The 27,768-nt window shown below is 63.9% G+C and overlaps 1 protein-coding gene across 4 annotated transcripts in view; it reads right to left on the reverse strand.

Annotated features, from left to right (window-relative positions):
* Positions 1 to 4,162: 4,162 nt before the first annotated feature.
* Positions 4,163 to 27,768, reverse strand: part of MYT1L (myelin transcription factor 1 like) — a 141,584-nt gene continuing 117,978 nt past the window's right edge. For 2 of the 4 annotated variants that reach the window (XM_055327330.1, XM_055327331.1), the window contains exons 17-20: positions 16,855 to 16,946; positions 11,375 to 11,478; positions 7,323 to 7,466; positions 4,163 to 7,000 (exon numbers count right to left, since the gene is read on the reverse strand). In XM_055327330.1, the coding sequence (XP_055183305.1) occupies positions 6,860 to 7,000; positions 7,323 to 7,466; positions 11,375 to 11,478; positions 16,855 to 16,946 (481 nt within the window). In that variant the 3' untranslated portion in view covers positions 4,163 to 6,859. Of the gene's footprint in view, positions 7,001 to 7,322; positions 7,467 to 11,368; positions 11,479 to 16,854; positions 16,947 to 27,768 lie in introns of all 4 variants that reach the window. The other 2 variants (XM_055327333.1, XM_055327332.1) reach the window with 2 other exon arrangements.

The following is a 27,768-nucleotide window of genomic DNA, read 5'->3' on the forward strand; positions in this document are numbered from 1 at the left end:
CAAGGCGCGCTCCACGCAGAGCCAGGCCCGGAGAAACGTACTCACGGTGACCACACTTCCTGCACCCGCGGGGTCACTGAGCGCTGGGACCCCCAAAAGGACATGTTGTGGTCCTACCCACCCCCACCCCGTACCCAGGGATGTGGCCCCACTGGGGAACAGAAGCTCTGCCCATGGTGGGAACCGGGTCCCCGAGGACCCGGCAACAGCACGCGGAGGCAGCCTCGGCACAGAGACCCCCGCCTAGGCCCCCGTGGCTGCAGGAAGCCCGCAGGGCCACGTCCAGAGCCTCCCGAGGGGCCGTGCCCCTGCCCACACCACACCCACACCTCGTGCTGGAACTTCTGTCCCCCAGCTCGGGGTCCTTGGTCACACAGCCGCCGTGGGGACGCACACACGGCCCAGAGGGGACGCAGACCTGGAAACACGCGGTGCCGGCTAGTGAGCTGCTGGGGCAGGAGTAAGCGTGCGTGGAGCTGGTCCGCGGGCCGCTGGGGGTCTGGCCATGCGGAGGACTTGCAGGCAGTTGTGCCTGGCCTCTCGCGGGCCCTGCCTCTGCCCCCCCCCCCCCGCCGGCTGACTTAATGTGTCCTTTCCCGGTGACAACCCGTGACTGTGATGTGACAACGTTCCAGGGCGTCCGTCCTCGCAAACGCGCCGCCTGAGAGCCGCCTGAGGGGTCCCTCCCCGCGCTTGATGGCCCGGAACCCCGACGCAGCAGACAGTCCAGGGGGCCCGGCTCCGGGGACGGCGCCTCCTGGCCCATCACCCAGGCCTCATCCCACCGCCCCCGTCACGGCCCCGCTGAGCCCCGGGTGCGGGCACGGCCCTTCCTGCCGGAAGGGGACTCCAGGACTCTGGGAACACGGGGCCGCCCGTTCCTGGATCGGTGGCCCTTTCTCCGTGGAGGCGCATCAAGAGCGGGCAGGGGGCTTCGGGGCCCAGGTGGACGGACACTGACGGGGCATAACCTGCCGAGAGGGTCCGTGAGCACAGACCACCCGCCGTCCCAGGCCTGATCCACGTGGCTTCAGAGGACAAGCCAGCCGGTCCTCACCGCCACCCCACCGACGGCCTGGGCGCGTCAGGGCGCAGCCAGAGTCCAGCGGCTCTCGTAACAGGCCAATCTCTGTTCACGCTGCTTCTGGACCCTTTTAACTACCAGACATCCCTTCGAAACCATCCGCCAACGTGGAGTTTAATGAGCTGCAGGACGGATACCTGTAGGCTCTTCGCCCCACGGCCCGGGCGACTGTCCACACCGGCAGGGGCGCGCTACTGCACCGGGGTGCATCACGTCCCCCCAGAAGATGGGCGGAGACCCGATCCCTGGGACCCAGGAACGTGACCTCATGGGAAGCAGGGTCTTTGCAGGTGGTCAGGGGGAGACGAGGCCGCTGGGGTGGTCCCGACACCTGACGGCTGGCGTCCTGGTGGGAGGTGACACACGGAACAGCACGTGAAGACGGACCTGGAGGGACGAGAGACGTGGCCGCAGCCCCCGGAGGCTGGGAGAGGCAGGAAGTCCTCCCCCGGGGGCACTGGGGGCGCAGCCTTGCCCCCCTGCATCTCCAACTCCAGCCCCCGGGACGGGAGAGAGTCAATTCCTGCTGTTTGAAGCCATCCAGGGAACGACAGCCGCGGAAAAGTAGCTCCCACCCGTCGTGACCTGTGTCCTGCAGGAACCATCCCTGGGGAGCGTGACCTCGGCTCTGCCACCGGGCTTTGGTCACGTGCTGAGGGCACCGTGCTCCTGCGCAGACGGACAAACCCACCCTTGTGTTCAGTTTGTCTCTGGATGAGTGCGTGGTCCCCCTTCCTCTTTTATTGTTATTATTTTTAGGATTTATTTACTTATTTCAGGGGGAAGAGAGAGAGAGGGAGAGAGCACATGGGGGGGCAGAGGGAGAAGCAGACTCCCCGCTGAGCACGGACACCCCCCTGCCCCGCCCCTGCCCCGGGGCTCGGTCCCAAGGCCCTGAGATCACGACCTGAGCCAAAACCAAGAGTCAGATGCCCAACCGACTGCGCCCCCCCGGCGCACCCCCTTCCCCTTTGAAGGGGCGCCCGCCCCCCGCCCCAGGTGTAAAGACATGGGGTCCTTTTATTGACGCAAACCGGAAGACAACTCCACGGACAAATGGGTCAAGGATTGGTTTTTCCGAAGTTAAAGCCCCTGCTTTGGACAAATAGCCCCCCCCCCCGCCCGCCTGTGTTACCTGCGACCCCGCGCCCGATCTGTCTTGAGGTTTAGGTCAGGAGGTTACAGTGCTTCACGGCAGATCCCCCAAAAGTACTTTTTAAATTTAAATCTTGAAAACAAGGCGGCATCTGCCCACTTAGAGCCGTTTCAGGGGAGAAGCAGTGCGGCCGGGGGCGCGGGGCGCGGGGCTAGGGAGGGCGGCCCGGCTGGGCCCCGCACCCCTCCGTGGGCTCCGCAGGCTGTGCCGCCTCCGCCCGCCCCCCGCGGCCCGGGGCTTCCGGTCTGGGGGCCCAGGCGTGAGGTCCGCCTGGCCCAGGCGAGGGGCCGGAGCTCGGGGACGTCCTGCCGCCTCCCTCCCTAGTGGTTTATACTTCTGCCCTCTGTGCGACTCACTGATGGGGTCACAGACATCTTAGGAGCCTCTTAACCAATGTTTAACGACTCTAGGGGACCCTAGAAAGTGCATTTCTCAGCAATCATTTAATCGTTCCTCTAAAATAAGATGTTTGGGGTTTTTATTAATTTTAGTGCATTTACAACTGCTTTGGTATTTAGCGTAGGCTTCTATAATTATTGGGTCAAAACTTTGAATTTTATAAGGTCTTTGACATGATGGAAGGCTAAATCGCTTTCCAGAATGTTTTACCAACTCATTTTTTTAAAGAAGAGATTTTATTTATTTATTCATGAGAGACACACAGAGAGAGGCAGAGACACAGGTAGGGGGAGAAGGAGGCTCCATGCAGGGAGCCCGATGCAGGACTCGATCCCGGGACCCCGGGGTCACGCCCTGGGCTGAAGGCGACGCTAAACCGTTGAGCCCCCCCGGGCCACCCTGTTTATACCAATTCGAGCCACATGGCTCCTCAGACGAAACAGCTTTTTGGTTATCTCGGAGGACAGACTTGAGTCACTGGCGGCGGCTAACGGACGTGCCACCTTCTGCGGTAAGTCCGTGTGGTCCTCGGGCAGGGCCTTCCCTGCCACCCGCGGCCGACCCCGTGATGAGGCTGTAAGGTCTCAGACGGCCCCAGCCGGCGGGTGACCTCCAGTCTTGGGAAGGTAGAGGACCCCTCTGGGGACACACTTTGGATTTAACAAAGATGACCGGGCCTTTCCTCAAATGTTGTCTTTTAGGGACTGTGGCTACTACAGGCGGGTGTTTCTGGAATGTTAAAGGGTGATGTTCACTAGCCTAGATGAAGGGAAAGTGGGTAATTCCTTGATACATCACATTTGAAGGGCAATTCAAGTTTTATGGGTGGTCCTGGCCGGTGGCTTGGAAGTGACCACGGGTGATGGAGCGCGAGTGACCCTGGGTCATGGGTGCGAGTGACCACGTGGGCCCTCGGAAGTGAGCTGCAGGAAGCGACAGGGCATCGTGCGGGGCACCTGAGCTCCGGAGCCGCGGCCGTCAGACTCGATCAATCAAGGCGGAGTCTGCACACCACCCACCCTGGACACCTGACACACGTCCCTGCCCCGGGGGACAGAGCAAGGCCCAGGGACTGCTCGGGAGATAGGGACGAGGGACGAGGGCCATGATTGCTGGGAGCGGGCTCCCGCCCCTCGGGACATCAGACCAGGGGACATCACTGTTCCGCTGGGGCCTTGGACAGGCACGCGGGTTGCCAGGAGGACGTCGCATCACGTTTGGGAATCCTACTGTGGTTGTGTCGGAGGATGACCCTGCTCTGCGGAGACACCTGCTTTTAGACGTGACGTGTCCTCACGTGAGTGGGGCCGGGGCGGACAGCAAATGTGGCAGAGGCTGCGGGGGGGGTGGCTGGGGGCTTCGAGCAACTGTCCGCCCCGGGCCTCCCCGGAGGGAAGCGCACCCGCGGGGACGCACGTCGGCACCGAAGCCGCCGGCTCTGGGGCGAGGCGCTCCTCGGGCGCCCAGACTCAAGTGAAGACGCAGACCCGGGGTAGAGATCCATCGTGCTACAAATGTGGCAACACCTTTTTTATTTAGAGTAAGATGTGTTAACATCCAGCATGACAAAATTTGTACAAAGTTCACAATTTAAAAATGAAGTATCACTGCAACTTGTGATTCCACACATTTATAGCAAAATTAAAGTGTCAACAAACCCATGCCGTGTAGTACAAAAATAAATGAAACTTCGGTTCCACAGACAGCACAGTAAATATTCATACAAAATTCTGTCTTAATAAATGATTACTTAAGTTAACTTAGAAATGATAATGAACAATAAGTTATAATAAATAGACTCTGATGACTCACAATAATTCCATATGAAAGGTCAGCATTCTAATATGTGACACTTTGTGATCCCTATATAATAGTCACAGATAACTTTTGATTTGATATTATGTACCAACGTTAGATGAGCAGCAGATTTGTGCTTAAAACCCCTTTCCATTGTACATAGGTGATAACAAGAAGAATCCAAAACTGATACTACCTATCACTCTACTAAAAGCATTACTATATTGGCAAAGAAGCTGCAGACACGACGCGGCGGGGAAATGCATATGCCCATATGAACAACGGGGGCCCTGCAGGGAGGGGGCCCCCTCGGGGTATATGGCATCAGGTGACAAGAAGCACCTTGCTTCAGCTCTCGAAAGGCAATTCTGAGCATGGCAGCTACAACTAATCGCACAACAGAAAGAGGGAGCTCTCCAGGGAAGGCGCTGCAGAGCCCCGGGGAATTACATCATCTGTCCCAGCTAGTTATTCAAGTCCTCGTGGAAAACTGTAAGCGTTTGTACAGTGAGCAGTATAAAGTGCCGCTGGGATGTACATATATTTATACATATATATACACCGAGGTTGAGTATTGTATCAGAATATTTGCTGTGAGATCCCTGTAATCTCCCGTAGCAACATCGTCGGGTCAGCCGTGAGGGCTCCCCTCATCCTCCCGGGGTCAGCCTCGCGAGGCCGCTGACCCCAGCAATTGCACACCTCCGTACGGATATATAGGACAAGGTAAGTGCAAATAGTCGACTGGCACGTTGTGGGGACAATGACCCTGTAAGTCCTGTTCTGCTAAAAATATTTTTTTTTTATTTTTACAAAACCCATCTTTTTTTTTTTTTTTTCATAACAAAATTTTAAAGTACTTCCGTACTTCCTGCATAACATCAAGACATGGAAGGAAGAGATGCTGTCACATGTAACTCAAGTCAACACCAGAAAACACAACACGCCGTCCTAGGGACTACTCAGAAGGGGGACGTGGCAATCAAAAGTGGTCGTATGCATACATATAGTGCAGTCACTGGAAGAAAACAATCCCATCTCCAAGTGTAAGCAAGTCTAAGATGATCTAGTGTAAAGCAAAAAAAGTGCTCAAGTATAGATAATTACTCTTAAAATCTGATTGCATTCATTCTCAGAATAGGTCGTGACAAATCAAAGGGCAAGGCTATGCAAATGCCACGTGGTCACCTGGTCTCCAAGGGGAGTTGGAACAGGAAGGTCATTTGCGAGCAACTCTGCCGGGGACACGGGGACGGACGGGACGGACGGGGCGGCCGCTCGGCCGCTCGGAGCCGGCGGCGGGCGTCCCGCCCCGCAGAAAGCGCGTGCAGTAGCTCGCGGACTCGCACACCATTTGCCTTATCCCCCGGCCGAGGAGGAAAAGTCACAGCAACAACGACAGTGATCGCTTTTAAGAGTGGAGAGAGGGGAAATAAATACTCTTAAATTAGCTCTGAACTAAAAGGAGAGCACACAGGTTCTGTGAGACACACGCCATTGCAGTGACAGACGGTTCAGAGGGGCACCGCGCTCTCGGGGACATGGGGTAGGCTGCTCCAGAGTCTACGGACACTGCAAAGGGCAATCTTCGCGCGGTCCGTCTCTAGCAAGCCCCTGTCTGAATAGGAGTTCCCAGAGTCACACCATGCAATGCTCAGGAGTTAACTTAAAAGTGCTGTTTAAGCTGCTTTGAATCTTCTGCCAAATTTCCATGGCTTGATGTTGTCTTACAATAAATTACTTATCTCATCTCTTACAGTTAATCCATATGCCATTTCCTTGGAATGCAAAAAACCTCATTTACTGCCCCCACCATACACCATCCTCCTAAAACAAACAAACAAAAAAATCACATAATATTTCCAAGCATTGTTCAAAAATAAAGCATTTTTTGCAACCAATTCTTGCTATGAAACAATATGCACACAGAATGTATTTCTTAATTCCATAAAATCCTCCAACATGAGGCAAAATGATAATGTCTAAAAAGTGGCTGCAGGGCCACCACATGATCATTCAAAGCTGTGGGTTTTTTTTTTTTTTTTCGTTTTGTCCATTTCAGTTCAAAATACTAAAACATTTAATCACTAAAGCATTAAAAAGAATTTACACTCTATTTATTTTGATCAGCTTACCTCTTCAGAAATATATATACCCCCAAATGTGCATACAGTAGCAGCTATAAACGTTACATGGCATGTCACACTATGTCAGCTCATATGAAACCGTACAAAATGTGAATGTATTCAAAAACTATTCTGCAGGTAACTATCTTTAAAGCAAGACATAAAATCATTATGAAGTCTTGTAAGCATAACACTGTTTCAAACAGAAATAAGTATATGACACTCTCTGGTGAGTCACAGCAGCAAGAGGAGCGGGTGGCTCCCTTTCAAACAAGATCCCGCCACTACAGCAGCTGCTCAGACCTGGATTCCTCTCACAGCGTGCTTTATATTTTCCAGTAGGGCTTTATTTTCTGGGCTCTGATAACGGTCTTGATTTGTATACATGTCCGTCAAAGTAGTCACGTATGCATCAAAATTTTGTTCATTGATTGGATCCTACGAGATATTAAATAGTGGTTCATACACAACTTTCACTTTCTGAATAGGATATTCACATCAGCATAAAATAGCATCTATCACAGCTCAGCGCCGCTGTCGTTACGCTACTCGAGCGGCCTACTCAGAGCTTACTTCATCTTACGGGGTGCACGGGATCTGCCCCACCGAGGCTTCTGGCCCTTAGCCGTGCGGTCTGGGGGCGGTGACCGCCAACTTCCACAGCGTGGAGAGCCACGAACACAGCCACAGGGACAGGCCTCTAGCTCACGCTGCGCTTTGCGGAGGACCGCCGGCGCCGGCGGGCGCCCTAGTCACTTACCATGTGCGGCAGCTGGATATTGGCTAGACTATGGATCAGGGACTGGCTCAGGTTGGCCAGCTCGTGCAGGAGAGACTCGTTCTGCTGCTCGATCACCTTGTTCTCCTCCTCGATGGTCTTCAGGCTGCTCTCCATCGTGGTGATCTGGAACGCACAAATTCGAGTGACATGTAACACAAGGCAGGCCGCCGTCGCCCCGGGCCGGCGAAACCTTTCTTCCTTTCTTCTTTTTAAAATTTTGTTTATTATCATGAGAGACACACAGAGAGGGGCAGAGACCCAGGCGGAGGGAGAAGCAGGCTCGCTCCGCTGGGGGGAGCCCGATGGGGCACTGGATCCCGGGACCCCGGGGTCACGCCCTGGGCCTGAGGCCGACGCTCAACCGCTGAGCCCCCACCGGCGTCCCAGGGAAAACCTTTCTGCTTGAACAAAAAGGCCTCCGTGGGGACAGCCCGTCATTGTAAGGGTTCGGCGCTTACGCATTTGATTCATCACTCGTGAAAGTTGGGTAACGGGACTCTGGGGAGGCTGTTTCTGGGGAGCGGCTCAGGGGCGGTGTGCACTTTGATTTAACATTTTAAAAGCTCTGCTGTCCCGGAGCGGGGATGACGACAGGCTGGCATCTCCCCGGGCCAGCTCAGCGGCGTCTGACTCTGCCGCAGGAAGTCCTACACTGTGAACGTCCTCGTGACACAGGTCACCCACTTGGCCACGGCTGCCAGTGCCCTCGGTTCACGGGCAGCTCCGGCCTCTGCTCTCCTGTCACCCCCTCCTGCAGCTGCTCCGGGGGCAGGCGGGTGGCCCCCTGGTCTGCTGGGGCCCTGCGGTCCCGCGCGGCCAGCTCCACTGGGGCCCACCCTGCGTCCTCCCACTTGATGCAGGGAGTCAACTGTGCTCGGTCAGGGGTGTTCCTGCCTTCGGGCCCCGCCTCCAGCCAGAGGACCAGCACCTGCTGGCAGCACAGCCAGAAATGTGACACACCCCGGAAATGTCCTGGTGCTGCTGGCCCAGCGCCCAGGCCCCAGGCCCAGCCTCCCCCCTCAGGCACCTGCCTCCCTGACCCCGGGCTCGGCCTCCCTCTCAAGGTGCTGCTTCCCTGACCTGACTCCCTGACTGCAGCCCCCTTCTCCCTGCCCCTGGCCCCGCCTCCCTGCCATCAGGCCCCGCCTCCCTGCCCCAGAGCCACGCCTCCCTGGCCCCGCCCCTGCCATCAAGCCCCGCCTCCCTACCCCAGGGCCACCCCTCCCTGTTCCTGGCCCCGCCTCCCCCCTCAGGCACCTGCCTCCCTGACCCTGGGCTCGGCCTCCCTGACCCTGGGCTCCGCCTCCCTCTCAAGGTGCTGCTTCCCTGACCTGCCTCCCTGACTCCAGCCCCCTTCTCCCTGCCCCTGGTCCCGCCTCCCTACCCCCAGGATCCTGCCTTCCCAAGGCCCCGCCTCCCTGCCCCAGAGCCACGCCTCCCTGCCCCTGACCCCGCCTCCCGGTCATCAGGCCCCGCCTCCTTGCCCCCACAGCCACGCCCCCTGCTCCTGGCCCCGCCTCCCGACACCTGGCCCCGCCTCCCTGCCATCAGGCACCTCCTCCCCCCAGTGGCGGGAGGGTGGGGCTCACCCCTGCTCGGGGAGGCGCGGTGGAAGGGGAGGAGACAGACGTCGCCCCCCTAAATCCTAGAGGACCCGGGTCCTGGGGCTGCGGCAACGCCCGCTGAGGAAGGCCAAGGGAGCGCCGCTGGAAGGGTCCCTGAGCCCGCGGAGAGGACGCAGGTGGCCCAGGCCCAGGCCGCGTCCTCCCTAAATGCCCGAGAGCCGAGGCCCTGAGCAGCTGTGGGTGAGCCTGCCCGGCTGCAGAGGCGCAGGGGAAACGTAGGACCCAGAACAAAATAGAGCTGAGAATCACTCGTGTGACCGTGTTAAAATATAGGTGATTCTTCAAACTGTTCTGACTGTATTTTTAAAAGATTTTATTTATTTCTTTGAGAGAGAGCGTGCACACGAGCAGGGGGAGGAGAGGGAGAGAGAAGCAGACTCCAGGGGGAGCAGGAGTCGGAGGTGGGGCCTGGCCCCAGGGCCCCGGGACCCCGACCTGAGCCGAGGGCACAAGCTCCACCGACCCCGGGACCCCGACCTGAGCCGAGGGCACACGCTCCACCGACCCCGGGCCCCCGACCTGAGCCGAGGGCACACGTTCCACGGACCCCAGGACCATGACCTGAGCCGAGGGCACACGCTCCACCGACCCCGGGACCCCGACCTGAGCCGAGGGCACACGCCTCCACTGACCCCGGGCCCCCGACCTGAGCCGAGGGCACACGTTCCACGGACCCCAGGACCATGACCTGAGCCGAGGGCACACGCTCCACCGACCCCGGGACCCCGACCTGAGCCGAGGGCACACGCTCCACCGACCCCGGGACCCCGACCTGAGCCGAGGGCACACGTTCCACGGACCCCAGGACCATGACCTGAGCCGAGGGCACACGCTCCACCGACCCCGGGACCCCGACCTGAGCCGAGGGCACACGTTCCACGGACCCCAGGACCATGACCTGAGCCGAGGGCACACGCTCCACCGACCCCGGGACCCCGACCTGAGCCGAGGGCACACGCTCCACCGACCCCGGGACCCCGACCTGAGCCGAGGGCACACGCTCCACCGACCCCGGGACCCCGACCTGAGCCGAGGGCACACGCTCCACCGACCCCGGGACCCCGACCTGAGCCGAGGGCACACGCTCCACCGACCCCGGGACCCCGACCTGAGCCGAGGGCACACGCTCCACCGACCCCGGGACCCCGACCTGAGCCGAGGGCACACGCTCCACCGACCCCGGGACCCCGACCTGAGCCAAGGGCACACGCTCCACCGACCCCGGGCCCCCGACCTGAGCCGAGGGCACACGTTCCACGGACCCCAGGACCATGACCTGAGCCGAGGGCAGCCGCCCCGCCATCGCAGGCCCAGAAAGTGCCCCTGTTCTGACTATTTTCTGGGCGGGGCCATGGCCTGGGGGCACAGCAGGGGAGCCTGCCCCCCACCCCCGTCCCCCGCAGCGGCTGTTCCACTTAAGGGCTGGGCTCTGTGCACAGCGTGCACGTCCCGGGCTGTCCCTATGTGGCCAGGTGGCCCCGGGAGCGCTTGCCGACACGTCTGGTCAGACGGGACACACACCCAGAGTGCCGCGGGTCACCCCATCCTGGTGTCCCCGACAGGGAGTGAGGGCACCAGAGACTGTACGAGGCCCAGCTGCAGGACCACCAACCTTGCAGCACTTTCTGAGATGAGCAGGGAGGCTATGTGTGCACTGGCCAAAGGTCAGAGGACAAAAGCTCTCCCAGGGCTGCGGGGAGCGGGGGCTCCTGTGGCTGCGGCCTCATCTGTCCCTGAGCACAGCCTGGGGCCCGGAACCCCGAGAACGAGCACCAGGTCCGAGCTGGTGGGGGGTGACACCCGAGACCCTGAGCCGCTGTGGCAGGGGGTTGCTGCGTGGGGCTGAGGGGCAGGAGGCTCTGAGCTGTGGCCTCCCACACGCGCCCTGGCTGAGCCCAAGGAGGCTCCGCGTGGGTAACGTGAGAGTGAGGATACTTGCGGTGAGCCATCGTGGGCGCACGGTGGGACCTCAGCCCTGCAAACAGGCACCCAGTAGGTGCTCGCTAAGGGCTGCTCCCTCCCTCCCCCCCTCCCTCCTGTTCCTGGGCATCTGGGCCTGCGCCCTCCATGCACGGGCGGCCTCGTGACCCCGGGGCCAGGCTGCCCTCCTCGGGGGGTTGTGGTGTCTCCGGGACACAGAGGCCACAGGGCATTAGGGCCTGCCGTGTCCCGGGAGGAGCGCGGGGACCCCGGCCCGCGGGGGCTCCACTAAAGCGGGTGCGGGTGGGAAGCAGGTGGCCCCACGGCCACGGTGTGCCAGGGCGTCCCGCTGCAGAGCCGCTGGCGTCAGCACACGAGCGGGACGGGAGACGGAGGGCGCGGAGGGGGGCCAGGAGCCCAAGGAAAGGCCGTCGGGGGCGCCCCCGGGGCCGGGCGGCTAACGTCGCGGGCTTCAAAAACTGTTACCTGAGTTCTCAGTTTAATCATGTCGGCCTCCATCTGGGAGTTGGACTCGTTGAGCTCCTTGATCTCTTCGTCTAACTGCTTGATTTCCTCATCGTTCTCTATGCCTGTGGGGGCGACAGCAGCGGTTAGGGCCTCGGCGCAAGACGGCGGGCGGAGGCGCGCTCCTCTCGGTTCCTTTTGCATTTGGGACTGAATTCGCTGGAAAAATACCCCTTGGATTTAAGGGAACATAGGACAGTCTGCGTGTCCTTCGCGCCTCCCGCCGCCCTCCTCCCCCACGCCCCAGGGTGCCGTCTCCGGACAGCCCACCCGCCCCGGCCCCGCCGCTCCTACAGGTGGTGACCTGCTCCAGCCCATGTCCTGCCGCCCTGGTCTGTTCTCTGTCTGTCCATCCGTGTCTGTCACCCGGAAATGAGGCCCCGCACCGCTGCCCACAGGTGAGCGAGCCCCCGACCCGGATGGACAACGGAGGCAAACAGCCCTTCTCTTCAGATGCGGAAAACGTGCCTTCAGATGTGCCCTTGGGTGTGCCCTGGGGACTGTGCATCCTTGAGTGTGCCCTTGGGTGTGCCCTGGGGACTGTGCATCCTTGAGTGTGCCCTTGGGTGTGCCCTGGGGGCTGTGCATCCTTGAGTGTGCCCTGGAGGCTGTGCCCTGGGGGCTGTGTGCATCCTTGAGTGTGCCCTGGAGGCTCTGCCCTGGGGGCTGTGTGCCCTCGGGTGTGCCCTGGAGGCTCTGCCCTGGGGGCTGTGTGCCCTCGGGTGTGCCCTGGGTGCTGTACGCCCCTGTGTGTGCCCTGAAGGCTGTGCCTCTCGGGCCTCGCTGGGCACATGGACCAGGTCTCCCTCTGCCAGCTCAGGGTGCTAGTTGCTGGCAGTGGGTGCACCAGGGCGGGACAGATCCAGACCCTTTGTCCTTCTGACGACTGGGCGCCACGCAGCTGCGTGTCCTCGAGAAGAGCAGGATGCCTGCAGCCGCCGTCACCCTTGACGCCAGGGACACAGTCACCAGGCACAGCAGGGGATGCTTATGGGAACCCCCGGGAAAGGCACAGGGCCCAGACGTCGGGGGCCCAGGGCAGCGCCCTTCTCCGGGTCTGCAGACAGAAGGGCTGCGGCCACCTGGAGGGAAGGGCCGGGCCGATTCGCGGACACTGCAGAGGCAGGGGGGCGGGTCCCTCCTCCTGAATCTCCTCCCGCAGGTGGAGCCTGAGCCTGCCCACCGTCCCCAACCCTCCCGCCCAGAGGGACCGGCCGAGGCCCGCTGACCGCTAGCCTGGGTCTCACGTCCCTGGCCCGGCCCTGAGGCCCCAGGTGCGCGTCCCCGGCCAGCGTGTCGCGGGGCTCAGTACAACTCCTCGGGCGCCATCGATGCATCTCGGAAAGCAGTCCCGTCTCACAGGACAGTGCGCTGCGCTGGGCCCTCCCTCGGGGCCGGCTGTGTCCCCGCTGCCATACGGGACCAGACCTCTGCGGCAACGTCCAGGGAGGCCTCGGGTGGAGCGAGCTCCTGCATGTCGCGCGTGGCACCCACGCCTGAGAACGCGGCTTGTAAGCCATCTGTCACCTGGCGAGGGTTCGCCGCGCGCGGACGACACCTCCTGCATGAGCGAGGCCGCGGCGGTCCCTCCGCGCCGTGGCTGTGCTGCTGGCTGTTCCCGCTGAGCATCCGCTAAGACTTCCGAGCAAGTTCCTCGTGTCCTATTTCTTCAGTGTCCTAGGCTTGAACGGTCTTAAATCTCCTCTTTTTGCCGCGTGTGGGGTGGTTTCCGCGGAACACGAGGCCCGCGCCAGTGCCAGCGCCAGCGCCAGGGGCCGTCGCCGCTTCTAGGACCACAGGCAGCCGTCCTGTGTTCGCCTCCCGAGCTCAGTGCGGCCCCAGGCCGCCGTCGGATCCACACGTGGATTTTGGAGACTTCCTGATAGGAAGCGTGAAATACGCTCCGTGCACCTGCCCGTTCCCAGCGACAAGGTGGCGCGTTTCCATTGAGAGCGTGCGAGTGGGATTGTGAACGAAACACCTCGTTTCGGGACAGGCGGTTTGAGGACCACAAAGCCCGGGGGTCCGCGGGGGACCTACGCATCACAGTGAAGTCATCCTAATTGGCTTGTCGGGGGCGCAACACCCTCGGCGGCAGATAGACGGTGAAGCATCTAGAACACCCTGGAAGGTCAGCAGCTTCATCTGGGGCCCAGATTCTGGCAAACGCGAGCTTGAGAAGAGGTTTGGCCAGGCCAACGTGGTCTCCCCGGCCTATGGCTGGGATCCCCGAGGATTCCCCGAGGGCCCACCTGTGGAATCGGGTGTTTGCAAAAGAGCGTCCGGCCCTGACGACCTTCTACGTGACGTGAGCAGCGGCAGAGGGCACACGGCCCGGGCTGGACCGTTCCCGAAGGCGGACGCGTGTCTGAGCCGTCCTGCAGGCGTCTGGGACGGCGGGGGCCACAGCCTGGGGTCTGACACACGACAGACCCGGGCCCCGGCCCCTTGTCTTCCCACGTACGACTTTTGTGGCGAGTGACTTCCTTGGTCTCCTGGGCCCCGAGCTGCCCCTTGCGCGGTGGTCCGTCTCTGACCCAGCTCGGCCCGCGGGGACAGCGGCCTCTCCTGAGGCTCGCCGAGTGGCCGCTGAGGAAGCCTGCTGGGTCAGCTGTTGCCTGAGCGGCTAGCGACCCCCCGGCGTCCGTGGGCCCCGTGCTCCCCCGGGGTCTCCCTGAAACGTGGCGTGGACGGGCTTTGTCCAGCTGGCTCCGCGCGGTGAGCTGACACGTCAGTAAAGGGAAAGGAAAGAGCAAAACCATCGCATGTGGTCCAGCGCCGTGGGCCTCATAGTAAAGAACTAAAATCCACGTTTCCTTTGTGCCGGTCTTAAGGCTGTCCTCTAGATTTTTATTCTAAATTAAATGGCCTCAGACATAAAAGCGCACAATACACGTTGAACATCGCGTGCGGGCGGGCGCCTGAGATGTCCGTCCATCAAACCTGGGCCGAAAGGGCCACTTGGTAAGACCCGGGAGGGGCGTCCACGCTGCAAACCCACCCACAGGTCGAGCGTCGCCACCCGGCGAGTCTGCAGGGCACGTCAGCTCCCTGGCGCCAGTCGGCATCACGAAAGTAAAGGCCCCTCAAGGTCCCCGTGACGACCGTCCCCTCCTCGCTCCGGCGGCTTCGGGAGACGATCCCGTGGGAGAGAGAAAGCGCGGTGACCTCGTGCGGCATCCGATGAGCCGACCCCGTGGGAGCAGGGCCGAGGGGGAGGCTGAGGGACGCAGGGACATGGGCCGGGCGGGAGCTCCGGGGACTTAGGCTGCGCGGAGCAGGGACCCGGCACCGAGGAGCCCGGAGGCCTGGAGCCCGAGCGGCCGGGTGGTCGGCTCCGCCAAGCTGACGGCGGGCTGCCCGGGGCTGGGCGCTCACGGCGGGCCAGGGTGTGGGCGCGGGGGGGCTTCGGGCACAGTGGTCACGCGTGTGTCACAGGTGAGCGCTCACGCTGCGGGGGGGGGGGGAGCTAGGGCAGCTCAGGAGCCGGAGGCTTAGGTCCTGGAGGTGGGCACCCTGCTGAGGGGCGCGGGGCGTTCACGCAGTCCCTGCACCCGGGACGCCACCCTGCCCGCGAGTGGGCCCCACAGGCCCTGTGACGCCGCGGCCTGGGCGCTGTAAGGATCGTGCTCCCGAGGACGGAATGGCTCTGACCTCGGCACCGACCAGAAACCACAGGTGGTGGCGGGGGCTCAGGAAGCCCGGTGGGACCAGCTTCCGCGGCTTCCTCCCCGCGTGCCTGAGCCCAGCGGAACCCGCAACAGAGACCCGCCCATGGCCAGACCCTGGAACAGGGTGTAGACAGGCGGGCGCACGGTGGCCCCACAGACCCCCACGGCACGGGCGGCTCCTGGCGGGACGAAGCCGTCTGGCACCTCCGGGAGAGCACTGGGTCTTCCTGAGAGCAGCGCTGCCCAACAGAAGGCTCTGGATTCCGCTGCCCCTCGGGAGAGACGGGGCCGGGGGTGCCCGGAGACGTGCCCCCGACTCCCCGCCGCAGGGAACGGCCCGTCCTCGGGGTGTGTGGATCCGCGGCCCGGCTTCTTCCCTCCCCTGCTCGGCGCCGACCCCGGCCCGCGGAGGCCGCCTTCACATCTCAGTCGTCCGCGGCCCCGCAGGCCCAAGGACTTTGCCGGAACACACGGCTGTTTGCGGGGCTCCGGAAGCGGCGTCCGTGGCGGTTTCTCGCCTGCGGCGCGGAGCGTGTGCAGTGGAAGCGGGAGGCCGGAGCCCGAGCCTTCATGACAACAACGTGGGGACCCTGGCCGCCCTCTGGTCCGCGGCGGCCTCGCCTCACGGGCCGCTCAGTGCAGGCCGCGCAGAGAGGTCCCGAGCTGCTGTCAGGCCCTGGCAGGGGCCGTCAGGTGACCACAGGGGCCGCGGGGGCCCCAGCCCGGCTGGCCTTCCTGCGAGGGGTCCGTGGGAGCGCCTTCCTAGGAGGGGTCCAGGGACCGGGGCTCCAGGTCCGCGTCCTGCCCGGGGCGTCTGCTGCCCCAGCCTCGCGGTCGGCCCTGCGCCCACGGCCCCCCGGGTGCTGCGGAGGGGCCCAGACCCCGCCCTCCAAGGCCACAGCTTGCTGAGCCGTTGCAGAGCCCTCGGTCCGGCGGTCCCGGGGAGGGGGCGTCCTGCGAGGTCTCCCCCCCCTCCGAGCCCCGGCTCCCACGTCCGCCGCCCCGTCGAGGCCCAAGCCTGCGTGTTTCTGCTTAAAGACACCAGACTTAGCACATGGGGTCGAGTCTCGAAGTGAGCTCACGGCCCGCAGCAGGCGGCACGGTGTGGCCCGGGCTCGCCTCCCTGCCTCTGCCGTGGGCGCGTCTCCGCCCTGGTGCGAGGAGGCCTTGCAAACAGGAATCACCAACGGAGTCACAAAAATTTGGACACGTCCCTTTTAAAAACCTTTGGAAAGGACCTTGTTTCCAGGGCGAGCGCGGCCCGGTCGTCCCCTCGGCAGCACAGCCACCCGTCTCCCTCTCTGCCACGGCCCCAGTGGCCACGGAACCTCCACCACTATGGGCTTCGGGGCCGCAGGTGACCCGTGCAAGCCGGTGGGTTCACGAGGATGGAGCCGAGAAGGACGGAGAGGCTGGGGCCCCGCTGCCCCCCCCGTGGTCCCCGCACTCATCTCGGGGGCACACGGTGCTTGCGGGTGGTCGGGCTGGGAGGCCAGCTGGGAGGTGGTGCGGAGGGAGGGGACGGGCGTGGGGGAGGCAGAGGGCCTGGGGCAGAGCAGAGGGGGCAGCTGTGGGTTCTGGGGAGCCACGCGTTTGGGGATGGCCGCCCGCCCCAGCCCGGGTGACCGGCCCCTGAGGTGTGCCGGGATCACCCCGCCCGGGCTGTCCAAGCAGACGCGCTGCCTCCGTCCGGGGCCTGGGGCTCGGGCGGCGTCGGAGGAGCCGGAGCCGGGGTGCCGGGGCCCCGCGCGGCGGCCGGGGGGTGCTCACCATTGCTGGCTCGCTGCCGGATGGTCAGCATCTGCTCTCCCGACAGCTTCGCCTTCTTCATGGCCGACGTGGCCCGCGGGCATCCCGACAAGCTGGGGATAGGACGCAAGGTGGCGTTAGTTACGGGACGCGGCAAGGCCCCCAGCCCGCACAGACCGTCCGGGGCGACGCTCGCCGCTGCGTCTTTTCATCAGCCCGGGCGCGGGGGCAAAGGGCTTTTGGCAAACGGGATGTGATCCCGAGCGGGGCGGGCGGAGGGGGGCGCCCCCTGCACACGAGGGTGGCCGCGTCTGCCGGGGCCTGGGGACAGCTTGGGCTGACACGCGGGTCGGCGGGCGGGACCTCAGGTGACGGTGCTGCGGCCGGGCTCTGGGGCGGGAGCCCGCGCCCCCTCCCCTGCTGCCTCCGGGGGCTGCTGGCGGGTTTGGGGAGTGACCTCCTGGCTGCGGGGACTTCCTTGCGGTGGAAAGTGTCCAACTTACACGAGGCCTGAGTCGAGCTGATTTTAAACGCACAAATGCAGGAGGATCAAACACTGAGCTCGGCCCCATCCCGCTGTTCCGTCTCGGGGCACATCCGGGTGTCCCCCCCCCCGTCTCCCACCCCGTCCTCCCTCCAGTCGATTATGGGGGGCGGGGGCGGCCGCACATGTGAAAACACAGCCCCCGGGGCACGATCTCGCTCGAATGTGTCAAACCCCTTTGCCACTGACATCCCATGTGCAGCCTCTTTGCAGACTTCCCGCCGCTGCCCAGGCTCCGTCCCTGCGGGTCCGCGCTCTGCACCTGGACCGGGGTCCCCGTCTGACCACCGTGCTCCCAGGACGGCTCCCCGGCCTCTTTCCCTGACGCGCTCCGTGTGCACAGAGGACGAGTCGCATCCTGGGCCGCATCACACCTGCCCTGGGGCTCAGCCCCTCCCCCCCACCCGGCCGCCACCCAGAGGGACCCACCGGGGGCCCTGGCACCCCCGAGCAGTTCACCGGGCACCCGGTTACCCATGACACGGAAACCGTACGCACGAATACAGCTGCGTGTCCCATGTCCCATGTCCCAGGTGTGCATCACACACGCACGGGTGTGTACTCCGTCGTAATTCAGGGCCTCAGGGACCGTGTCCACGGCACGGGGACGCTCTCAGGGGCTCATCCGCACCTCTGTCCGCCCGACACCCGACGACGGCGTGGCTTAGCTGGTTATGAGCAGCGCCCGGTACGTGCGCGTGAGGAGGCGCTAAGTATCCTCGCACAGTCCACGCGCGTCCACGTCGTCCTCGAGGAGCCGGCGGTGAGCGGTCGGTCGGTCCTTCGGCGGCCGCTGCCGAGGGTCTGGGAGGGGCCGACTCGTCTCTGTCCTGTCGCCCTTCCCGGGACCCCGTGGTGAACCGCGTTTGCTGATGCTGCTTCTAGACTAAGGCGTGAGTCCCCAGGGTAAACGCGGGCACGCAGGGCCTCTGTGCCCGGTGGACGGTGGGCGGCGGAGGCGGGCACCGAGCCGTCCCGGGGGCTTGGGCACCTCCTGGGGCGCCCGATGCTGCCGCCCGGCCTCGTGGATGCTCCTTCCCAGGTTCTCTCTCCAGAGTGACCCGGGATGGTCCCCCAGCCGGGCTCCGGCCTGCTCGGCCCACAGAGGACGGACCCGCCACCTCCCCGGGGAAGGGTCACCGGCTTCTTGAGAGCACAGTCCTGGTGGCCCGTGACGCAGGGCCCGCTCCTCCTCCGTGTCGGCCCCCTGCCCGCTGTCGCTGTCGCAGGCCCGGCCCGTCTCCAGGCCCCGGCTCTGGGGGGGCGCCCAGTTGACCCGGGCAGCCTGCGTCCTGGCCACCATCGCTCCCGGTCTGTGCTCACCGGGGCTGGTCCCCAGAGGCCTCTCCTGGCCCCCCGTCCGGCTGCTCCCGGGGAACCTCCCCGGCCGAGTCCTCCTGCCCCGAGAAGAAGTGATCAGAATCGAGCGATGCCCCAGCGCGTGGGCGCAAAGCAGCAAAGGGGGGGACCGGTGAGGCAAAGCCCGCGGAGTGGGCGCGCGCGGGTCCTTCGTGGCCACCCAGAATGCTGGCCGCGGGCCTGAGCCTGCAGAAGCCCAGAACCGCTTAAACACGGGCTCCCAGGGTGCACGGACGCGCGGAGCCCGATTCCATCGTCTGCCCTTTGCTTTTCTCAGTTTTCAGAGCGTGGAGGGGCAGCGAGGGTGCAGACGACGGCCCACGCCAGGAGTCACCCCCGAAGCTGGAAACCGAGTCGGGGCAGAGACAGGCCCACGGAGCCATGGTTGTTCCAGCACGAGCCCCCTCGCCCAGCGCACAGGGACGCGTGGGGGACCTGGGTCAGGTCCAGAGGATCCCCGGCACCGACCGGCTGGAGGACACGGGGGATGTGTGCAGCCTGTCCCCGTGGAGGCAGGGACCCGGGGTGCTCAGTGCAGTTCCCTCAAGGACCCAGCGGGCCACCATGCAAAGTCCTCTAACTAAAACTGCACTGCTCTGGGCGGGGGTTTGGGAAGTCACAGTCTTAGCTGTGGTCACTCCGGGCACCGGACACTTAACCTGTGGCCCCTGCAGCTTGCAGCCCCCCAGGCCCGAGGTCAGTGGCGGCGGCAAGTCCAGCGGCTTCCAGGTGGAGGCTCCGGAGGGAGCGGGGAGGCAGACGGCTGACAGGTCATTGACCCAAGGGACCTCCTTCAGGAGGGCTGGCAGGCCGGGAGGCAGGGGGAGGCGTGTTCCCAGGAGGAAGCAAGGGGCTGGGAGCAGGGTGGCACGTGCTGCCCCCCGGCCGTTTGCCGCCCGCGGAGCGACTGGGCACAGAGCTTAGGGACGGAGGACTCGGACGGCCCAGCAGGCGGTGCTGGGGGCTCAGTACTCCACCCGGATGCAAGCAGCATCTCGCAAGCCGAGTATCACTCCCCGACACTTTATCCTACTATTCACTGCCGCACCTGGCTCCACCAGCCTCTTCCTGTGGAGCTGCCACTTGCAAGAGATGAGATCCGGCTGCCGTGCAGCTGGGCCTGCAGCAGAGACACCTGCTGACGCCGTTACAGCCCCACCCTGTCTGCAAGGAGACGCGGAGGACAGGCCAGACGCTGAGGCCAGACGCTGAGGCCGGCGCTCTAGGGCTGCAAGACGCCCAGCCCCGTGTGGGGAGAGGGCAGGGCGCTGCTGTGCTGCCCGTGGGGAAAGCTGGGGTCCTGGAGGGAGCGTCACCCGGAGGGAGGGTCACCTGGAGGGAGGGTCACCTGGCGGGAGGGTTACCTGGCGGGAGGGTCACATGGTGGGAGGGTCACCTGGCAGGAGGGTCACCTGGTGGGAGTGTCACCCAGTAGGAGCGTCACCTGGAGGGAGGGTCACCTGGCGGAGGTTCACCTGGTAGGAGCATCACCCAGTAGGAGGGTCACCTGGAGGCAGGGTCACCTGGTAGGAGCATCACCAGCAGGGAGGTCACCAGGAGGAGGGTCACCTGGCAGGAGCGTCACCTGGCAGGAGGCTCACCCCACAGGGCAGCCTGGGGACGGTGTCCCGTGCCCTGGCCTCCAGCATCTGGGAGGCGCCCGAGCGGGCCCTTGCGCTGCCTCGGCTGCTCGGGGACCGTGTCCATCACGGGGCCGTGTCGCGGTTTCTCTGGCGCCCGGGCTCCCCGGCTCTCCTTGGTGAGCGTCTTTCTTCGGCTCCTCCCCCCTCCCGCCTTCTGGAGTCTCCAGCGAGCTGGTGGGTAGCCCCAGGAATTCTTACCCTGGTTTTTAAGGACTGTCTCTTTTCTCATTTTTATAAGTTAAGAGAGATTTCCTCAACTTCCCACGCTGACCTTCTCACTCAACTTTTTATTCCCCTTGTCTTTGTTTTAAAAAGATCTTTCTTGTTCCCTTGATTTCTCTCGGCTTAAGGAGAGAGTAAGTCACACTATTCTATTTAGTCTCCTTTTCTATCTAATGACAAATCAAAAAAATCTTTTTCTTTCCAGAAATGTCCGTTTTCTCTGACCTTTCCTTTTTAAGGTCTGTTTTGCTTTCAGCCCGTTCCTTAGTGCTTTCGTCAGGTGGCTGGTCCTCCTTGGCTGTTCATTCCCGTCTCCGAGTGGCGCCTGCCGAGGCCTGTCCCGGGGGCCTGCAGATGTGGGGGGTCCCCTCCCGTCTGGAGGTCACAGGGGACGCACCCGGGCCAGGGCTGGGGCCACAGCAGCCCCGGAGCAAGAGGCGAAAGGCCTCAGCCTGCACCAGGCATTCCCGCTTCCCACGTGCCGGGGACCCCAGGGCGGGGGCACGAGGCCGGGCGTCCGGAGCCCCGCTCTTCTTCCAGAGGCGTCCCCCTCCGCTGTCTCCGAGCTCGCCCTGCATCCCGCCGCAGGGTCCCCGGGGCCCGTGTGCCGTGGCCTCGCTCCTGACTTCCAACCTCCGTGCGTCCATCCGGGCGCCTGCGTCGTCCGTCCGTCCGAGGTGTTTCTCTCCCCTCGTGTGGGTCAGGGTGGCAGGGCCCCGGCTGCAGGGGGTGTCAGTGACTCCGGAGAGACGGCGCCGACTCCTCCCCGGGGCTCCGGGGGCGCCCGCGGCCTGTGGGCCCTGAGAGCCGGAGCCGTGCAGCCGCCTGCGCCCGTGACCTTCCCGTGTCCCGGAGGCCGTGTCGTCACACCACGCAGCACCTGCCGTCTCCGCGGGCTCTGCGGCCAACATCAGATCCGTGTGTCACGGGCGAGGCTTTTGGAGCTGCCGATGCAGCGTCTGCAGGGACCGTGCACCTCTGTGGGCCTGGACCGAGACGGCAGGGCTAGAGGGAGGACGGAGAGGGCCGGGCCAGGAGGGGGGGCCCCAGAGACCCCAGGACACGCTCCCGTCCGGCTAGCGAGGGCGCAGAGGAGAGACCTCGGTGAGCGCCAGTGGCCACCAGCCCGCCGCTCCCGGTCAGGTGGTCCCGGTGCCTGTGCCCAGGACGGAGCCCAGCGGACAGCAGGGCACAGGGCCCGAGGGGCGAGATGCCTCCGGGGTGCCCCCTCGGCAACCGCGGGCAGCACAGGCTGGAGCCAGGCTACGTTCTTGCCTCGCGCGGAGGAAGGACAGAAATTGGCACAGAAAACACAGACGTGTGGAATTCGCGTGACACCGTCACATTTTAAAAACTGCTGTTTCCCTGAAAACCTAGGATCTGTCCACGAGTTGAGGGTGGCGTCGTGGTGATGGGGACCGAGGGGGACGCGGGGTCCACAGTGCAGTCTGAGGGCGCCCACCGGCGTCGGCGTCGAGGTCCTGGTGCCCGTGCTCCCGTGGGTGCCCGTGGGCGCCCGTGTGCTCAGTTTCTTCATCTGTTTACCGGAGATAAAGATGAGCTTGTTTGAATTAATAATTTTGTTGCTTGTTCATTGGCCGCTCTTCCCTGTACAAGCACAGGCTGCGTTTCCTGCGGCACACACGGTACGACGACTTATTTAATTTAAGGCCTGAGCGCAAAATAACCTGCTCGTGGGAGGTGGCTCCGGAGCCCCGAGGACCTGAAGGCGTTTGAGGCGGGCGGTGGGCTCCAGGTGAGGACGCACCTGTTCACACCTTGCTTTCAGCCTGGCGAGACCCCAGCAGGGGCCCGGGGCCGGGGCAGGCGTCCGACACGCACGAGCAGAGGTGGAAGCTGGGCGAGGTTTAAGCCGCGGGCTCGCGGTCGCTTTGCAGAGCCGGGAGCCCACTGGCTGCTGCCCAGGAGCCCCGAAGGGTAAGTGGGCCTCCAGCGGCCGCCGGATGCGTATTGGCCGCCCGGGGACAGACGCGTGAGGTGCAGGTGTGACTTGGATCCAGGACGACAGTTCCTGTGACCACGAGACCAGGTGACCCCGCAAACCCGGCACCGCGGCCACCTGCTGCCTGAGGCCACGGAGGGTCAGCGGATGCGACCTTCACCTTCGAGCCTTGGAGGGTCTTGGGGGGTCGCAGTTTGGGGCTGATGGTGCATTTCTCCCTCCCAGATGCTTCCTGTCAAATACTGGAACGTGGAGATTACAATGCGGGAGTCTCACTACCGAGGGGCCTTCGGAGGCGGCGGTCAGCACGCGGCCATGCAGAGGGGACCAGCCCCACGGGGCACGTCCAGACAGCCGGCTGCAAAGGGTCATGGATTCAAGTCTCCCAAAGGCTTTCTCTTGCCGCCGGGGAATCGGTGAGGACGACCGTCCGTGGAAACAGCTCTGAGGACCGGCGTGGACCTGGGAGGCAGTGAGTGTCCAGGAGCCGGAGTCGAGTTTCACCGTGGGCCCTGGTGAGGCTCGCTCTCTCCCTCTGGGGGTGCGTGCAGGAGGGTGTGCGGGCGCCTCTTGTCGGGGGCCCGGGCTCTGCAGCCCCACGTGCGTCCCCAAGGAGCAGAGCTATTTCCTCAGCAAGACCTCCCTGTATCCCCTCTTCTTGAGGAGTTCCCGTCCCGCACAAAGGACAGTGCCTCTGCGGGGTGGACCCTGCCTCCAGGCTCCTCCGGCAACAACACAAATCTCGGGCCAGCAACTGGGCCACGAACAAAGCACGGAGACCTCTCCCTGCAGACGAGGCCACCTGGTAAGATGACCAGAGAGGCCAGAGGGGAGTGGGGGCCTGGCTACCGTCCCAGAAGCGGGGCTCCAGCAAACCCCCATCCAGCAAATCCCCGTCTGGCCCTGGATGAACATCTCCATCCCCCTGGCAGCTCAGCTCCTCCTGGAGACGGGCCACCCGAGCCCACTCCCCCTCCCCCTCTGGGAAAGAGATCTGGAACTGAGAAGACCGCTCTCCTTGTGTGGTGAAGGGAAGCATGATGCGTTCCACGCGCTTTCCTGACACGGAAAACCACCACGTGGTCTGGGGAGCTCGGGCCATGACCTCCAGTCTCGTCCTGCCTCTTGCATCCAGCAGCAGAAGCCAGAGGAGACAACCCAGGGCGGCTGGGAAAGGGGACAAGTGTCTGCAGGGAAGGGTGAGGGACCAGGGGGCCGCACAGAGTGCAGGGGGAGTGCTCCCGAGGCGACAGGGCCCCCGGTTCATCCACAGCTTGGATGGAGCACAGTTGGCTTGGAAGGCCACCAATTCCCCGAAGCTGTGGAATTTGGATTTGTCATCACAGGTCTTGAGAGAGTACCTGGGAGCTCCCTGAGGGCCCTCTGGGCGGGTCCTCTGGGTGTGCAGGTGGCCTCGGAGGGAGGGGCGCGCTCCCAGCTGTGAGAGGACCCCCCGCAGAGGCGGAGGACGTCTCCATGGGGGGCCAAGGGCAGGGCTGTTCCAGCTGGGCAGGAGAGGTCTGCCCCCCCCCCCCCCCCGCTGCTTCCCCTCTGCCTGGACAAGAGCAGGGGACCTCCCCCCACCTCCACCACCCAAGAGGCCCAGAGGAAGCCTAGTAGGCGAGTGGGCCGCAGTGCTCTTCCCGAGGCCTCCCCGAGTCCCTGTGCTGTGAGCATCCCGGGCCCACAGGTGCATGCAGAGGTCCACAGGTTTCTCCCGTGCTGTGAGCATCCCGGGCCATTCTCGCAGGTGCACGCAGAGGTCCACGGTGACGCCCGTGCTGTGAGCATCCCGGGCCAGGTCCTGCAGGTGCACGCAGCGGTTCACAGGTGATGCCCGTGCTGTGAGCATCCAGGGGTGGGTCCCTCAGGTGCACGCAGGGGGCCACGGGTGACACCCACCAGACAGACTTCTCTCCTTAAGGCCGAGTGCCCACGGGAGAGAGTCTCACCTTCTTGCTGTTGGTTTTCTGGTCTCTGAAATCGGGACCATGCGGATCTCAGGGCGCTGTGGTTCAGTGACGTATGTTTGTAAAAATAACCAGTGGCTTCTTAACATCCAGCGGAAACGGGGTAGCACAGAGCCTTCCTCTGCTTGGGCTCACAAAGACCCCGTCTCCCCAACATCCCCAAGGTGGACTACGCCTCCCAGTGCCCCTTGAGGGACTACGCCTCCCAGCATCCCTTGGGAAGACTACATCTCCCAGCGTCCCTTGCACCTGGTGATGCTGCCCTGGGTCCCCTGGGGGTGCCGGGGAGGGAAGGTGCTCCTGCAGAGCCTTGCAGGAGAAGATGGATCATAAGAGTAACCCGCGGAGTAAGCTCTCAGGCTGGTGGCTTATTTTTAACGTGATTCTCTTGGCAAGTGTCAAGCAAAATAAACATTCGAGGACGGGCTCTCCCGTTTGTGAACTGCGAGGAAGCTGGGAATAAAGTAAATCGGGTCCTAGGGTCCGGGTGCAAACGTTTTAGAGGGACTAGGACGTGATCTTTGTGAAAAAAAAAAAAAAAAATGTCTCTTTGGTCCAGCCCAGTGAAGGAGAAGGCTTCGTTCTAAGATACTTGGTGACCTTGCAGGGTTAGACCTAGTGGCTCTGGTTTGCGGCCTGTTCCTCGTGTCCTGGGGTGGAGGAGATGGAGGCGGTGGGAGCACCTGGGCACTCGGAGCAGCGGGGCGAGCGCAGACGACATCCCCCGGCGCGCCCCAGGCCTGTGACCGTCTGTCTGCAGCAGACCCCGGGCTTTCCTGGCGCCCTGCACCCCGCACCCTGCACCCTGCACCCTGCACGGGGCAGGAGGCGTCTCCTAGGTGCCGGCGCCAGGCGCAGTGAGGCGCTGGGTCTGCGGCGAACGGTCCGGGCCAGACGCCGCCCGGACTGCAGTGGGGCAAGAGGGGGCGGCCGGGACAGGGACCGGGCCAGACGCCGCTGGGACGACATGCGGGGGGCCTGGGTGTGAGTCCTGCTCTGCCTCTGCCCACGAGCCCCGCGCAGCCGCCTCTGGTCTCGAGCTGGGAATACTGTGGTACCCGTGTCCCGGGACCTGAGGGCGACTCAGGGTCGGCGCAGGTGGCGGTGCTCGCCCCAGGGTGCGGCCTGTTGAAGGACGAGGAGGCCTCTCCGGGCCGAGGGGCACATGGAGGGAGGCGTGTTCCAGGAACAGGAAGGCGCAGGGGCGAGGAGTGCGGGTGAGGAGGGTGGGAGGGGAGGGATGGTCCGGCCCCCCACAGCCAGGTCACGGCCTCGGGGCGCGACTGCCAGCCGGCCGCCCGCACCCCCTCTAGGGACCCCTGTGTCCGGCGTCTCCCCAGGGCTGTGCCGGGCTGCGGTCTGCGTGGCCCTCCTGCACCCCCTGGCTGCGAGGGGGGAGCCCACTGCGTGCTCCCCCGGGGCGGCGGGGGCGGTCCTGGGGTCCTGGGGGCCCCGGGCCTGTCCTGCCCGCTCAGCCCCTCTCTGCAGCAGCTTCCCCGGCCACCCGCCTGCCCCCCGGACTCCCGCCGGGCCCTGCCCTCGCCCGAGCTCCGCCTGCCGGGCCGCCCGGCTCTGTCCCCTCTGTCCCCGCTCTTTCCTCCCTGGCGGCACGTGGGCTCTGCGTCCCTGAGGCTGCACCGCCCGAGCCCTTGGGAGGTACTGGCCGCACCCGCGTCTCCTCCTCCTGCAGCAGCCGTGTCGCTCGCCCCTGCGACACCTGCCCTCTGCCCTCTGCCCTATCTCAGGCCACTTTCGGTCCCGGTCCCCTTGCCTTGCTTCCCCGACTGGACCTTCTGGAACCCTCCACACAGCCCCAGGGGGGCCCTCCATGGGCCTCACTGCCGCTGCTTCGGGGACTCGAAGGGGGGGCAGCGGTGGGGACAGCCGCTCGCTCCCGAATTCTTGGGACGTGTTCCCGAATCGTGGAGGCCGTGAGTCTTAAAAACGTGCCGCATCGTCAGAAAGCGAAGGATCTTACTTTCCTCCTGTCTGGGGTGTTAGCAGCGTATCCCAGAGGGATTTGCCGGATTTATATGGGGGAAAAAATTGGTTTTGAATGACTTGGTTTTCATTTTCACCATTGCTTCTTTAGGGAGAGCCAGCCCGCCCTAGAGACGCAATAGGACCTTTTCCACGTCCTTTTCGGCGGCTCCGCTCAGGACCCCGACTGGAGTCCCGCTGACCCCCCCCCCCCGGAACAAAACAGACGAAGTGGTTTCATCTACCGTTTACGACCTGGCGCCATGACCCTCGGTCCTTTCCCGCCTCCCAAGGCTCTCACACTTTGGGGGGAAAAGACGAATAACAGGAACTTCCTGTGTCAGCGGAGGCTTCCCTTTGATTCTAAACCCACTTTGTGTTCACAGCACAGGGGGCCGGGCCACAGCGGGGCTGTCTGTGGGCCCCTCCTGACCGAGGCCTTTGGCTGTGGGGCGGCCAGTCGCTCCTCACAGCAGGGCCACCAACCCCAGGCACGGGTGTGGGCGAGCTTGCTGGGTGCTTGGCTGGGTGCTTGGCTGGGTGCTTGGTAGGTGCTTGGCTGGGTGCTTGGCCAGGGGCTTGGTGGGGGCTTGGCGGGTGCTTGGCTGGGTGCTTGGTGGGTGCTTGGCTGGGTGCCTGGCCAGGGACTTGGCCAGGGGCTTGGTGGGTGCTTGGCTGGGGGCTTGGCCAGGTGCTTGGCTGGGGGCTTAGCCGGGGGCTTGGCTGGGTGCTTGCTGGGTGCTTGGCTGAGTGCTCATTGGGTACTTGGCTGGGGGCTTGGCTGGGTGCTTACTGGGTGCTTGGCCAGGGGCTTGGCCGGGTGCTTGCTGGGTGCTTGTTTGGGTGCTTGGTCGGGGGCTTGGCTGGGTGCTCGGCCAGGTGCTCGCCGCCCGGCGTCTGCTCTCACGCCTTCAGGGAATCAGTTTTGCCCGCCCAGCAGCATAAATGAGAACAGGAGGACGTGGTTCAGCCTTGCGGGGGGCACGTCTGACACCTGCCACACAGGGCCCCTGGAGGACCCCAGGCTCAGGGCTCGTCGGGCGGGGTCCCTGTGGGAGGGGACTTGTGGAAGAGAGAGTGGGTGGTGGGCACCAGGCAGGGGGAAGGCGCGGGCAGCGAGGGTTCCCACAGACACCGCGTCAGCCTGGGCAGACGGCGAAGTTCTGGGGTGGAGGGTCGGCGCTGCCCACGGTCACTGAGCGGGGCCCCTGCACAGGACAGACGGCGGGAGTGCGGGGGCTCCATGCACGGCGC

The sequence above is a fragment of the Nyctereutes procyonoides genome, unplaced genomic scaffold, assembly GCF_905146905.1.
Source record: "Nyctereutes procyonoides isolate TBG_1078 unplaced genomic scaffold, NYPRO_anot_genome, whole genome shotgun sequence".
In the NCBI taxonomy this organism is placed as follows: Eukaryota; Metazoa; Chordata; class Mammalia; order Carnivora; family Canidae; genus Nyctereutes; species Nyctereutes procyonoides.